This window comes from Psammomys obesus, unplaced genomic scaffold (genome assembly GCF_907164565.1).
Source record: "Psammomys obesus unplaced genomic scaffold, mPsaObe1.curated_primary_1811, whole genome shotgun sequence".
Taxonomy (NCBI): domain Eukaryota; kingdom Metazoa; phylum Chordata; class Mammalia; order Rodentia; family Muridae; genus Psammomys; species Psammomys obesus.
In genome coordinates this window covers 4,278,273-4,292,939 of record NW_026596109.1, presented here as the reverse complement: position 1 = coordinate 4,292,939, position 14,667 = coordinate 4,278,273, and the positions used below count along the sequence as shown (strand labels likewise).

At 43.2% G+C, this 14,667-nt stretch overlaps 1 protein-coding gene across 1 annotated transcript in view; it reads right to left on the bottom strand.

Annotated features, from left to right (window-relative positions):
- Raver2 (ribonucleoprotein, PTB binding 2) overlaps positions 1 to 14,667 on the bottom strand; it is a 73,759-nt gene that overhangs the window by 22,085 nt on the left and 37,007 nt on the right. The window contains exon 5 of the mRNA XM_055628693.1: positions 2,445 to 2,571. Within this exon, the coding sequence (XP_055484668.1) occupies positions 2,445 to 2,571 (127 nt within the window). The remainder of the gene's footprint in view (positions 1 to 2,444; positions 2,572 to 14,667) is intronic.

The window sequence follows — 14,667 nt, the reverse complement described above, 5'->3', positions numbered from 1 at the left end:
GGCTTACTCAGGTCACTGTATGAATGTAAGACGAAAGCTGCACAGGCAAAGCATGTGTGCTGTGGAGTCTTTTGTCAGCCTGACACACAAACTAGTTATCTCAAAGGAGGGAAACTCAATGGAGGAAACGCCTCCATAAGGCCCTGCTGTAGGGTATTTTCTTAATGAGTGATAGATGGGGAGGGCCCAGCCCACTGTGGGTGGTGCCATCCCTTGGCTGGTGGACCTGGGTTCTATAAGAAAGCAGCCTGATGAAGCCAGAAGCAGCAACCCTCCAAGGCCTCTGCATCGGTTCCTGCCTCCGGGTTCCTTCCCTGTTCCTGTCCTGGCTTCCTTCGATAAGAAACAGTGATATGGGAGTATAAGCCAACTAAATCCTTTTCTCCCCAAGTCTCTCTTGGTCATGGTGTTTATCCTAACAATAGAAAGCAGACTACACATGCTCTATAGCCTGGATGCATGAAATAAAGAAGAAAAGCAAGCTAGAGCCGAGCTGAAGCTCCGCCCTGCTGCTAGTTTTCATAGACCTGCAGGGTAAGGCCACTTGTGCAATCGCTGCATTCCTGTTATGGGATTGGATTTGAGGCTTGATCCACAGGAGGGAATCAATGCCTGATACTATATGCCTGGTCAAAAACCCACAGCCAGGGAGATGAGGAGCCCTAGAATGGAAACCGAGTACTGTTTCTAGCAAATGTGTCAAGCTACCCTCTAAATATTTGTATCCATAGAAAAGTGCTGCTCGCGTGGACAGTTATGAAGGCAAGGCAGAAACTTGTGGACCCATGAGTGTAGAGAATAAGTGACTTATTGATGCTCAGCCCTAAAAGAGACATTTTATTCCATCCCCTCGAAGGCTCAGGAAACACAGTGGGAAAAGGAGCAAAAACAACATAAGAGACGGAAGACAGAAAAGGACTCTGAAATGTCATCTCCTGGGTAAGACATAACCATTGCAGCAGCTACAGATGCCTGCGCTGGGTAGGCATGAGAATGGGCCCACCAGCTGGGCAGCGGTGGTGCACACCTTTAATCCAAAACCTGGGAGGCAGAAACAGGCATATCTCTATGAGTTTGAGGCCAGCCTGGTCTAAGGAGCCAGTTCTAGAACAGCTAGGGCTACACAAAGACCTTTTCTTTAAAAAAAAAAAAAAAAAAAGAATGGTCCTGCCAACAGCAGGCATGGCTGGGAGACAGGCTCAGGAAGTCCTCCCGAGCCCTTACTGCCAAACTGTTTGCTACTGATCAATTCAGGGAGAAGGAGACTCGCTGGCTTCAGCTGTGAGGTCACTGCCAGGCTCCAATAGATAGTCTCAATCCAATGGTCTCCCAGGTGGCCCAAATAAACAGGTCATAAAACCAAAAGTCATGAGTTTGGCAAAGGGACTGGCTGATATAGATAGGACCTGGTGATAGGGGTGGGAAGGGGACTAAAGGAAGCAAAGAGTAATCAGAATACTTTATACACACATATGAAATCGTCAGCAACAATCGTGTAGAAAGCTCGTACATCAGTGACATGCTGGAGACTGTTAGGCCTGACTGCATGAAGCTATCCTCACACTAAGGGTCTATCATGCACCTGTTCCTGTTAGGTCCTTTCTCGTAAAATTGTAATCATAAAGATGGTGCTTTCCTGAATTCCAGGACACATTCTAGGAGATTACCAAACTGAAGGGTCCTGGCAACTCCCAAATTTGTATAGCTAGTTGGTCAGAAGTTCAGGTAGCCCAGAGAATCGTTAACTTGTGGCCAGGGTTTGAAGTGGGGCAGCTGCACAAAGAGCTGTGCCCTTAATTTGTGGGCGTGTGTTGCTTAGTGTAGGAGCTGGCATCTGGCCAGCTGGGACTGAACTGGAATAAACATCTGAGAAAGCTCCCACTAAATATATTTATTCTAAACTTTAGCATTGAATACAGGCATCATTTCCTCCTAACACTAACACAGAAATCTTGTCTATGCAAGGTTGTTTGTTTCAGAAGGAAATACCAGAAAAAGAATGCCAAACAGTCAATGGACAGTGATAATATAAAGCACAAGGGGAAACTACTCTGTTCTCTCCAACAGAGAAAGATGAACACAAGAGAAACAAATTCGCCTATTCAGCAAGTAATTCCACTAAAATGATTACAAAGAAAGGATCCGTGCTCTGGGTTCATGCAGGTGACAGTACAGTGGTGTGCCATTATGACCAGGTTTGGACGTTCTCGGCAACCAAGAGCTTAACAGGGTTTAATATGTAACATTTACTAATGGTACAGAAAATGGAAGTACAGAAGTAGACTGTACCCGCAAATTAGCCAACACGCAGTCCCCACTCAGATAACTGCTTAATAAGCATTAACAGTTCTTAGGAAAGAGTCAGACGAGCTCAAGTGCGTTTTAAGGCGCGGGGATTTTTACCTCCTGCTGACCGTCTGCTCAAGTGCACAAACAGTGCTTACCTGGCTTCGCCGCTCGTCCGCACAGCTGCGGCTGCAGAAGAACTTGTAGCATGGCGGGGTTGTTTAAACTTTTCATAATCTGTACTGGATTTGGCTCTGGCAGTAATCCCTTCCGGTTACTGTGCATCTTCAGCGGGGACAGAAACAAACATCAGAAGGAGGCCTTAAGTGCAAAAACGACACAGACCGATGGCATCCTCCTGCCAGCCGCTCAACCCAAGACCTCTTTTCTGCCAAAACGCTTTATGTGCTTTATGTGCGCCACGCACTTACTGGCGCTTTCCACCACAGCTCTCAGCTTCCATGGTACATGTTCCCTCCTGCACAGGACAGGCGGCCCTCACCTGTCCAACCACAACTGCCCGAATAAACAGTTTAATAGAACACGTCTCATTAAAAAAGCCCAAGACCAAGGAAGGAGATACGGCTTTCCCAGCAAAGTACCCCACTTTGCCAGGACCCCACACTCCAGGCAGCCCTAATGGACTGCTGGTCCAGAGTGAGAGAATACAGGCTCACTTTCAACAGACTTTTTTTTATTATTATTATTCTGAAAGTTGATTTCATTCTCTGAAAGTTGATTTCATTCTCTTAATCCTCCAGTGTAAACAAAGATGAACTAAGCTGCGCATTTACCTAAAACTGTGAATCACTTTTTGGTTTTAGAAAGCACTCTGACAGCTGGTGAATGGCCCTCCATACGTAAAGTGCCTGTCACCTAAGTATGAGGACTGGAGTTCAGGACCCCTGGAACCTGCCGAAAAAAGCTAGGTGTGAGGCCAGCGAGTGACTTAGAAGCTAATGGTGCTTGTTTGGTTCCCAGAATGCACATGCTAAGACAGGAGAGCTCACCAAAATTGTCTGCTAAGCTCTGTAATAGATGCAGGGGCACTTGCAAGCCCCCATACACACACACTATCTCAGTGAGTGAGTGAATGAATGAATGAATGAATGAATGAATGAATGAACGAACGAATGAATGTAATACTAAAAACCAGGTGGGCATGTGGCCTATTATCCCAGCACAGGGGAGGTAGAGATAGGGGGTTCCTATCTCTAGAACAACCTGGCTAGTCAAACTAGCTGAATGGCTGAGCTCTGAGTTCAGTGTGAGACCATACGTCAAGATATAAAGTGGAGACTGATCAAGAAAGACATCTGACAGTAACCTCAGGCCTCCACACACGAGCATGTGCTCTCTCACACACATGTGAACACACATACCTATATACATGAGTACCACACATACATATGCTAACAAGAAGTTTGATATATGTGGATTTCAGTATAGAAACAACACACACACACACGTAGCCACAAGAAAAGGTGGACTCAAGAAACAGACATGACCCTGGCAAGAAGCCCCGTCTGGATAGAAAGTGTGCAGAAAGATGTGCGCAGAGAGTAAGAAAGCCTAGGTCCACAGGAGAGCTTGGGGAGGGGGGAGCTTTGGTAGGTGGCGATGTGCAGCTTCCTCTACCATCCCTTCAGGGGAGCCGGGCTCCCAGGCAGCAAAAGCAATGCGGACACAGGGCAGTGTGGCCCACGGAAGCTGCACAGACATGGCTGTAGCAGCAGGTGGTACTTACACACAGCTGAGGGCAGGGACCAGACAGTGCTGCTGTGGGCAGGGTGGCCACCGACCACCTCCTATCCATCCAGCCGCATCCTCAGCTCCTCCCACCCACAACCACAGTGAAGTACCACAAATGAGGAATTCGAAGCTTGGAAAACATGGGGCTGGGTGCGGGATGCAGAGGCCCCTCAAGACAGTGTCTAGTGCGGTGGGGAAAGCCCAGGACAGTCCGCCAGAGCTCTCCCGCCTGTCTTCCCTAAATCCCAACAAAACCCAGGCTTCCCCTCTGGTCTTCCCATCATCCCTTTCCCTATCAGGTTCTTATGGCAGATGTGTGCATGTGTATGGATGGGGGCTTTGGAGCATCGCACCGCTGTAGTACCACTGTGCCATACACCAGCCCTTTCACTAACCTAGAAACACTGTATTCCCCAGGAAATACAAACACAGTAACTCGACATGTGGAGACTAGAGCCACTCACACAAAGGCCACTGGCAGGACTGCTCGTGACAGAGAAAGCAGAGGCAACGGACAGGAAAACAAGAACGCCCACTGAACATAACAGATGTCCCCAAAAAGACAAGCAGCCTTAAAAAGGGCAGAGGATTTTTTTTTTTAACTAGTAACATGAGCAAGAACACTCGGTTATAAAGGTCCAAGCGGGAAGCGCTAGCATGAAAAACACACACAGGAGAAAACCAGCCCTTGATTACTATAAACAGTACTGCTCTCAGTACCCCACATGAACTAGAACCCGGGCCCTCAAAAGCAAATCAGTACCTCGGCATGGATGTCCCTATTCTATACATAAGAGCTGCAGAAGCAATCCTCTTAAGCCTCCTGTGCTTTAACAGGCAGGTTAAAATAGTAAGAAACATTGATTCAAAATAAACCAGCAATCTAAAAGGTCAGGCTAAAGAATAAAAAACTGCAAGCAAAATTAGTAAGGGCAAGGTGAGGGTTAAAGCAGCAGCCAGATGAAAGGGACAGAACAGAGGTCAGGGGCCAGGACTTGTTCCCCTGCCCCTGCAGGAGAAAAAAGTTGAGGGGCACCTTTGGAAAAGAACTGAGAAATGTGCATTATTAAAGAGGGATTAGAGAGCACAGAAACAGTGATCAACCACCTGGTATCCCAAATATGTGGCTGAAGAAAACGAAAACCTACTCATAGTGATCATAAAATTTATAAACACTGAAGCAAAAATTGAAAAAAAAATTTAAAAAGAAAATAATGCTATTAAAACTTCCAGTGAGAACATGTCTCCTAGGGAACAAGGCCCCAACTGCAATAGTTTCTCCCTAGAAACACTAGACTGGGGAACCTACGAACCAATACTTCCAAAGTGTTAAGGGGAAAAAAAGCCTCTGAAGTTAGATTTGTATGTTCAGGGAAGCTAGCGCTTAAGTATAACAAAGAAGAAAACTGTTCCCAACTGCCCACATTCTGAGAAGTTTTTACTACATGAATGCCTTCAGTCAGAACTCCCTGAGAGGAAACACCACAGTCAAAAGAGACAAACGCAAGACAGTGTTGTGTGACCCATGCAAGTTGAAGTATCCTATCATAACTTTATAATAACCAGGCCCATGACACAGATAATATTCAGGGTAATTCCAAAGTCAAGAATTGGGCACAATTCCTTTGGTGAGTAAGGTAGGAAGGAGCAAACAGAATGGCGGTGGCTGCATTAAGTGAAAAGACTAGATTTACTGAGAAAGGAAAAGGGTATTAATGAGCTAGGAACAATTAACCAGTAGGAAATAAAATGTTGCCTGGGAGGATGGCTTACCCTCAAAAGCACTTGCCACAGAACCCTGAAGACCTGAGTTTGAACCCCATGTCCCACATAGAAAGCTGAATGCAGAGGCATATCTCTGTAAGGCAAACCCAGCGCAGGTCAAAAGTAGAGACAGGAGAATCAGCCAGAGTGCACAGGCCACCCAGCCCGGAATACGCAGCACAGTGGCAGAAACAGTAAAGAAGGCTTTGCCTCAAAGCAAGGTGGAAGGAAGAAAGACTCTGGAAAAAGCTGACCTCTGACCTCCACTGTACACTGTGCACAAGTGTATGCTTGCTCCCCACCCCCACCCTGTAAAAGATAAGGGGCTGCAGAGATGACCAACAGTCATGGTCAGTGGCTGCTGCTCTTCCAGAGGGCCTGGATTCAAGCCCCAGCACCCACACGGCAGCTCAGAGCAGTCTAGCTCTAGCTCCTGATGCTCTCTTCTCTGGCCTCAATGAGCACACTGCATGCATGTGGTGCACACACATACATTAGGCAAAACACCTATGCACACACAATTTTTAAAAACTGAAAAAAGTGCCAGGTGTTGTGGTGCACATCTTTAATCCCAGCACTCAGGAGGCAGAAGCAGGTGTATCTCTGAGTTTGACATTAACCTGGTCTAAATACTGAGTTCCTGGACAGCAAACAAACAAACAAATAAGAAAAAAAACCCAACCAACCAACAACAAAAAGAAAAAAAGGCAAAGAAAAAAATTAATTAAAAGATATAATGCAAAGCTGGCAAGCAAAAGAAGACGGTTCCAATCGTTAGAAATATGGAGAGAAAAAAAGGCAAAACATTTGGTTAAAAGAAAGCATAAGGAAACAGGTACCCCAAATACCAAATGAACAAAAATCAATACATACATTAAAAGATATTTAAAATGCACCAATAAAAAGACGCAGACTTTCATATATGATTTTTTTTAATGTTAGTTATCAGAAACACACAGAAAGGCTGAGATGAAGGGATAGCACATATAAACAACAAAGAAAGCTAAAAGGGCCAGGTTAACATCAGAAAGGAATCCTTCCAACAACAGACACCTATCTAAGAGTACACTGTTAATCTGGAGGAACTACAGAATAAGTAGAAACAGAAAAACTGACCATTATAGAGGAAAACTTCTGTTCTAAGGTGCTAACAGATGAAGACGATAAAGAAAGAAAAAAAGATAGAGATGGATAATAGTAAGACCAAACTATACTTCGCGCATATGTGGGCATGTGCAACTTTATAATCCTCAAGCACAGTGCATGAGCCATTTCCAAACATGAATGACACACAAACTGGCCACATAACAAGACACAAAGCTCACAACATTGTCTTATCTCCAGATCAACAGCACAGATTAAGTTTTCCAACCATGAAACAGTTAGAAACCTCCCACAGAAAAATAACTTGAAAATTCTGTGGCAATATGGCAGGCTAGAAGCTGACCATGTGAAGAAGAAATATCAAGATTTAAGAAAAAAAGAAAAAAAAAAAGACAGAAAGAATGCAAGCGTGTCAAGATCCAGGGACGGCAGGGCATCCAAAGAGTACAGGGAAACAGGAAAGGGGAAAAAAAAAAAGGAAGAAAGCAAGCCAAGGCCAGTACAGCTTCAACCCTGTGGCTCCCAGTGGGCAAAAGCGAAGCAGAAACCTCACCCAACAGGTAAGACAGGAGGCAAGAGACTGGCAGTCCTACCCACAGGACAGGACCACGATGCTCTCAAGCCTCAAATGCCTTGCTGTCACGAGGAGACAACGATTTTTAGAGTGAGAGTGGTCAGAAGAAGAGGGGACCCCTCCCCCGAGCTCAGGAGGCTGAGGCCAAATGCTGCCTTGAGAAAAAATCTAGCGCTTAGAACTGAGCTACCCTAGGATGCTGAAGTCTGTCTGCCACAAGTCCCTGTTGGGAGACAGCCCTGGAGGACAGCTGTGGTGAGCAGGAGGCTGACAGGAAAGCGTAGATTGACCTATTTCACGCCCTGAACACCTGGAACTGTCAACCAAGACTAAGCAACCAGTGAGGGCACCCGTTAAAAACTGACAGAGAAATAAAGAGGATCCAAGACAAGCACAGACTAAGATGGGCCGTGACTATCAGGCTAGCGCTTGCAGAGGGTATTTAAAGGAATCCAATACCGAGAGGAGGAAAAAAGTCTTGGTCCTGAGAGCTCAGGAGAGAGAGAAGATGGGCAGAGTTAGGAAGGAATGCCTCATGGCCAACACAAGTAAAGCAGCATACTGTAATACTCACAGGGAGAAAGAAAAGGACAATAACCCAACCAACACAACCCCATCTTTCAACAATAACCCTGAGTGTGAACGGCCTCAACTCACCATAGACATGCAGACTAGCAGACTGATGAAAAACAAGATCCAGCTGTTGTCACCAAGAAGCAAACCTCCCTGGGAAAGACACCAACAGACTTAAGAGTCAGAGGCTGAAGCAAAAGAAGAGGAAAATAAGCTGGCATTACGTGTTGCCTGACAAAATACAACGAAAACCAAAATAAGAGTAGATAGAGAAGGCCACTGTATACCAACAAAAGCAACAAGGCATTGGGACAATTGCAAACACATAAGCATGGTATACTGGGGGATGTAGTTTCTTAAAGGGTCAAACAGGACCTGATACAGCCACTGTGTGATTTCAGTACCCCACTCTTACCTTTAATAGGTCATTCATACTGAAAAGTCAACAAAGAAATCTCAGTTAAACTACACGTACACAGACCAAATGCAGACGGACTAGCTGAAGCAGCTGTTTTCTCAGACGTTCATAAAGAGTTCTCTAAAACTGACCACGTTCTGGGACACAAAGCCATTCTCAAAAAATACAAATGAACTCAAATAACTTCTTGTATATCTTGAAGATTTATTTATTATGTATACAGTGTTCTGTCTGTATGTACACCTGCACACCAGAAGAGGGCACCAGATCTTATTATAGATGGTTGTGAGCCACCATGTGGTTGCTGAGAATTGAACTCAGGACTTCAGTGCTTTTAACCTCTGAGCCAGTGCTCTTAACCTCTGAGCCATCTTTCCAGCCCCAATTTCTTCTATCTTATATCATAAGATAGAAATCAATAATATGAGAAATCACAGATGTTATACCAATACTTGGTGATTGGACATTTTGAATGAACAGAGCCTAGTCAGGGACAAAAATCAGAAAGGAAACTTGTAAGTGTCTAGAAAAAAATGAAAATAAAAACATAACTTACCAGAGCTTTGGGATACAGACAGAAAAACTTATATATAGAGTTCTTTACACTGAAAAATAACAGATCAGATCAGGGAACTGTGCCCTAGTATTTTAGAAAAACAACAGAGCAAGGCAAATCCCAAAGCAGTAGATCACAGGAATAATGATCAGGGTAGAAATCAATGAATGAATTTCATTAATCAGAAGCTAAAGGAACAACAGATAGCAAAGAGTAGATTCTTTGAAAAAAGTATAATTGACAAACACCAAGCCAAACTAATGAGAGGGAAAAGGCCCAATTAATACAAAAGAGGTAAATTTGGAGGGTGCAATGAGTTCAACGAAATACAGAGGAGCATTAAAGAATATTTTTAAACTTTATATTTAAAAACATGGAAATGTATGAATTCCTAGATGCCTATGAGCTATCAATGGGAAACAACAATAGAGACAGATAACAAAACAGCAAGGCTGAAGTAATAACATGAAATTTCCTAACAAAGAAAAACCCAGTACTACATTGATTGACTCAATGCTCATGTCCATGAAGCCAGCTGATACCAGTGCTCTTCAAACTGCCCTATAAAACAGAGAGAGCAAGAACGAACTCTCCTCCACAGTCAGCATTATCCTGACACCAAAACCAAGGAAGGGAAAACCAATGAAAAGAAAATCCCAGACTCATTTCCCTAAAGAAAACAGGAATAAAAACTTACAATAAAAAAAAAAAATCTAATCCAAATTCAAGAACACCTTAAGAATATCGTATCCCGGGACCAAGTTGGCTTCACTTTGGAGATGCAAAGATGGTTCAACATATGCAAATCTGTGTATTTAATACAGTATGCATCAATATGCCTAAGGACAGAAATCCCATTACTCTTCAACTGATACAGAAAAGGTCCCAGTCACAGGTCTACATCTCATGACAAAAGCCCTGAGGAAACGAAGCTAACAGGAAGACTGAACTACACCGTGATAGCGGCTATGTGACAAACCTCTGAAACCACAAGTGAGAGAGCAGCATGTCTACCCTCTCTACTCTTAAACAGAGTGCCTAAAGTCTTAGCTAAAGCAACAAGAGAAGAAATAAAAGTGATTCGAGTATGAAAGGGAGAAGTCAAGGTATTCTTCTTTGCATGCGCAACTCTTCTTTGGGAGCCTCCAAATAGCAGAGAGCGTTATATTAATAAGTGCTTTTAGCCAAGTAGCAGAATACACAACATGTATAAATCTGTAACTTGGATGAATCAGTAACAAACTTGTCAAGAAAGGAATCACAAAATAAATGGTGTTCATACCACCTTTAAAAACACCCAGGAATAAACCTAAAGTTGAAACTTTAAGACAGCAGGGAAAGAAACTAAAGACAATAAAAGACACAAAGACCTTCCATGCTCATGGATTGGCAGAATTAATTATGTGAGAATATGCATGTTGCTAGAAGCAACCTACAAATTTCGTGCTATCCCCATTGAAATACCCCTGGCATTCTTCACGGAATTAAAGAAAGAAAAAAAAAACATCATAACATTCATAAGGAAGTAGAAAAGATGCTGGACACCCAAGTGACCCTAAGCAGAACCAGCAACGCTGAGGCATCGTGACACCTCATCTCAGTAACCAAAACTACACAACACCAGCAGTAAACAGACACACAAGCCAAGAGAAGAAAACAGGGAGCCAGAAACCAACCCAGGCAGTGGCAGCAAACTATCTCTGAGAAAGCTGTTGAAAACACAAAGAAAAAGACAGCTCCTGCAGCCAATGGTGCTGGGGAAGCCGGATGTCCACACGCAAAAGCATCAAGTGAGGTCCTTCTCTCTCAGCCAGCACAAAAGCCAACTCAAAATGGATTAAAAGCCTTAATGTAAGAGCTGAAACTCAAACTGTTAGGGGAAAAGAGAGAAGATAGAAGATAGATATGAGGAAGAAGTTCCTGGAAAGAAACTGACAGGAAAGAGCTCCTAGGGTTGAACATGAGACTGCACAGTTCAAACGCTTCTGCCCGAGTATGGAAACAACCAGCAACGAGATGAGACAGTCCACAGAATGGGGAGATGTTTCTAATAACACACTAGACAAGTGAGACATAGAATCTGTAAAGAACTACAAAAATTAAACACACACAAACTACCCAATCAGTAAATGGGCTAACTGATTTGAACAGACAGTTATCAAAGGAAAAAATACAAATGGCCAAAGAGGTTTTATTTTATTTTATTTTATTTATTTTTTTAAGTATCTTTGGCCATCATATGTAAATTGAAACTGATGTGAGACCTTTGTCATTGCTGGTGAGGATGTCTGAGAAGAAAAGTCTTCCTTATTCACTGCTGCGGGGGGGGGGGGGGGGGGGGGGGGGGGGGGGGGGGGGGGGGGCGGGGCGGTGTGAACTGAGGAAGCCACACTGGACATCGGTATCTACACAGGCCCCTCCAAACACTAAAAATAGAAGCAGCAGCGTATGGCCCAGCAGTACCACCCCTGGGAGTATGCCTGATGGCCCCCAAGTCCACCACCTAGCTATGGTTGACTTTTGTCACACAGCTAAGTTATGACACAAGCCTCAATACCCAGCAGTGGGCCGATAAGCAAAATGTGGCAAATGTACATAACGGAACTTTAAAGTTATAAAGAATGAAATTATGACATTTTTCAGGAAAACAGATGAAACTGGAGAGGACTGTGCTAAGCAAAATACACCAGATTCAGACAAATACCACATTCTCACATATGAAATCAAGATTTAAATATGTAAATATACACTTAAACATATATATATATATATATAGAGAGAGAGAGAGCAAAAACTCAAAAAGGGACTATGAGAGTAAGGTCTAAAGAGAGTGGGGAAGGAAATGAGAGAATACACACACACACACACACACACACACACACACACACACGGACACAAAGAGACACACAGGCACCATACACACACATGCACATATGTACACACATTTATACATGCAGACACACACACACACACACACACACACACACACACACACACACGGTAGAAGAGTGACTATCTGAGGGATGATGCAGAGCCAATCAGAGGACGAGGTCTCATGGGGGTCCAAATAAGAACAAAGTGTGATGGTATATACATATGAAAACGTCACAATTAAATAGCTTTTTTTTCTATGCTAACAACAACAACAACAAACTCAAACAACCAGGACGCTGGAGATAGGGTGGAGTGGCTAAGAGCACTGGCTATTCCCAGAGGACCAGGGTTTGGTTCCCACCAAATCTGGAAGTCCAGTTCCAGGGGGTCTGACTGCCTTTTCTGGCCCCTGTGGGAGCCAGGCACGCATATGGGGCACACATGTGCATGAGAGCAAAACCTTCGTATGTACAAAATAAATAATGTTTTAATTTTAAAAAGAAATCACAAAAACTGAAAATCTATACCTCAAGATTGTGACACGTGACTACAGTGTTTGTTATAAGGAAACCTATAAATGCATTTATCTTCATTTTTTATTTACTATGATTTTTTGTTTTGTTTTTGAGATAGTCTTATTTTATAGATCTGGCTTGTTTGGAACTCATCATGTAGCCCAGGGTAGCCCAGCACTCATGGCAATTCTTCAGCTTTAGCCTCCCCTGTGCTGGGCTTCCTACACTATCATACCAGCCTACAAATGTACTTAACATAAAATAAGATTTTAAAAAAAACTGGGGGCTTGGGATATAACTCAGTGCCAGAGAACCTACCTATTATATATAAAACCCTGACACTCAACAACAACAAGCCAGAAGATAAGAGTTAAGCATTGACATCAAAAAAGATGAAAAAAAATATTACATCAACAAAAAGAGAGGGGAAAGTAAACATGCAAAGCAGAAATAAGAAAATTATAAAGGTAAAGGCAGGAATAAGCAATAGAGGAAAATTTAGAAACAGTGAGAAAAAATAAAAGCTGGTACTTTGAAAGAACAAAACAGAATAAACACTCTTTCCTAAGGCTGATGACAACAAAAAAAGAAAATGCCAATCACACAGAATGAAAATGAGGAAAGTGTGTAACATCTTAAAATGCTAAGAGGTTATACAAGTCTGAATATAGCAAATGTTGAAAAGGTAAATGGAAAGGACAATCTTGTGTAACGGTCAAACGTAGCGGAGAAAGAAAAGGAGGAAAACAAAAATATCCACAGATGGAGCTCGGAGGTGATCAATGACTCCCTCTGGAAGCGGCCCAAGAGTGGGCCACCTGGCTTCACAGAGGCACACTGAGCTTCTCCAACAGCACACAGCCCGGCTTTGAGAGAAAGGGAGAGAGATGTCGAAACCATCTAACAATAGCAATGTCGGCGCTGTCTTAATTCCAACATTAAATAGTGATCATGTTTTAAAACTTAAGTGCCTGCCACTTCTGAGCACATCTCCAAAAGCGTGTCAAATAAAATTATTGCTGAGTCAAACTGAACAATGTCTCAGGGGAAAAAGTTGCGACCAATTACGGTTGTAGCAAAAACAAAAAAAAAGTGAAATAAATGAGCATAGAAGGTAGACCATGGAAAGGGACATTGAAGGGAGGGAGTGGGGGGACAAAGAAAGAAAAATATTGCATGTCTTCTTTCATATGGAGAATCCGGAGTTAAACACACATGAATGAAATGAAAGCAGAAAGGAGGCTATGCCAGGGGCCCATGGTGGGCGGACTTGAATGGATGTGAAAGACGAGCAAAGTATACATGCGGAAATGTCATAATGAATCCACTTATTTTTCACACTAAAATTTTTTAACTAAAAGGATGGCTTCCATGAAACAAATCTATCGATGTGATTTACCATCTGTGTGTTAGCTTTTCTGTCAGCTTGATACAATCTGGAGTCTTCTGAGGAAAACACCTCTATCTCAGAGGCCAGGAAGCAAGTCTGTAGGGTATTCTCTTGATTAGTGATTTATGTGGGAGGGTCCAGCCCACAGCGGGCAATAACCACCTCTGGGCAGGTGATCCTGTGTGCATAAAAATGAGGCTGAGGCAGGTGGTGGCACACGCCTTTGATCCCAGCACCCTGGAGGCAGAGGCAGATGGATCTCTCTGTGAGTTTGAGGCCAGCCTGGTCTACAGAGTGAGTTCCAAGACAGCCAAAGCCACACACAGAGAAACCCTGTCGGGGCGGGGAGGGGGAGGGGCAGTGAGGGCAGAGAAGAGAAAAGAAAAGAAAAGAAAAGAAAAGAAAAACAGAAGAAGAAAAGAAAGAAGGCAGTCTAGGCAAGCTACAGAGAACAACACAGAGAAAGGAAGCTAGTGAGAAGCAAAATGCACGGACTCTACTTCAGTTCCTGCCTGGAGTTCCTGCCCTGACTTCCCTCAGTGATGTAAGCAGTAAGCCAAAGAAACCCTTCCCTCCCCATGTTTGCTTCTTCTCATGGTGTTTATCACAGCAAAAGAAAGCAAAATAAGACACCAAATCAGTGGATGTTTGCAAAAATACTTTGCCTGTTTGTTTTGTTGTTTCAAATTTCAGAAACTTGGTAAAAGATATGCACCAAGTGGCCTCCCCTAAAACACTATCCATAATAACTTACTTTTAGAATTATAAGATACATATGTGTGTTTAGAATTATAAGATATATATGTGTGTTTATCTATCTATCTATCTATCTATCTATCTATCTATCTATCTATCTATCTA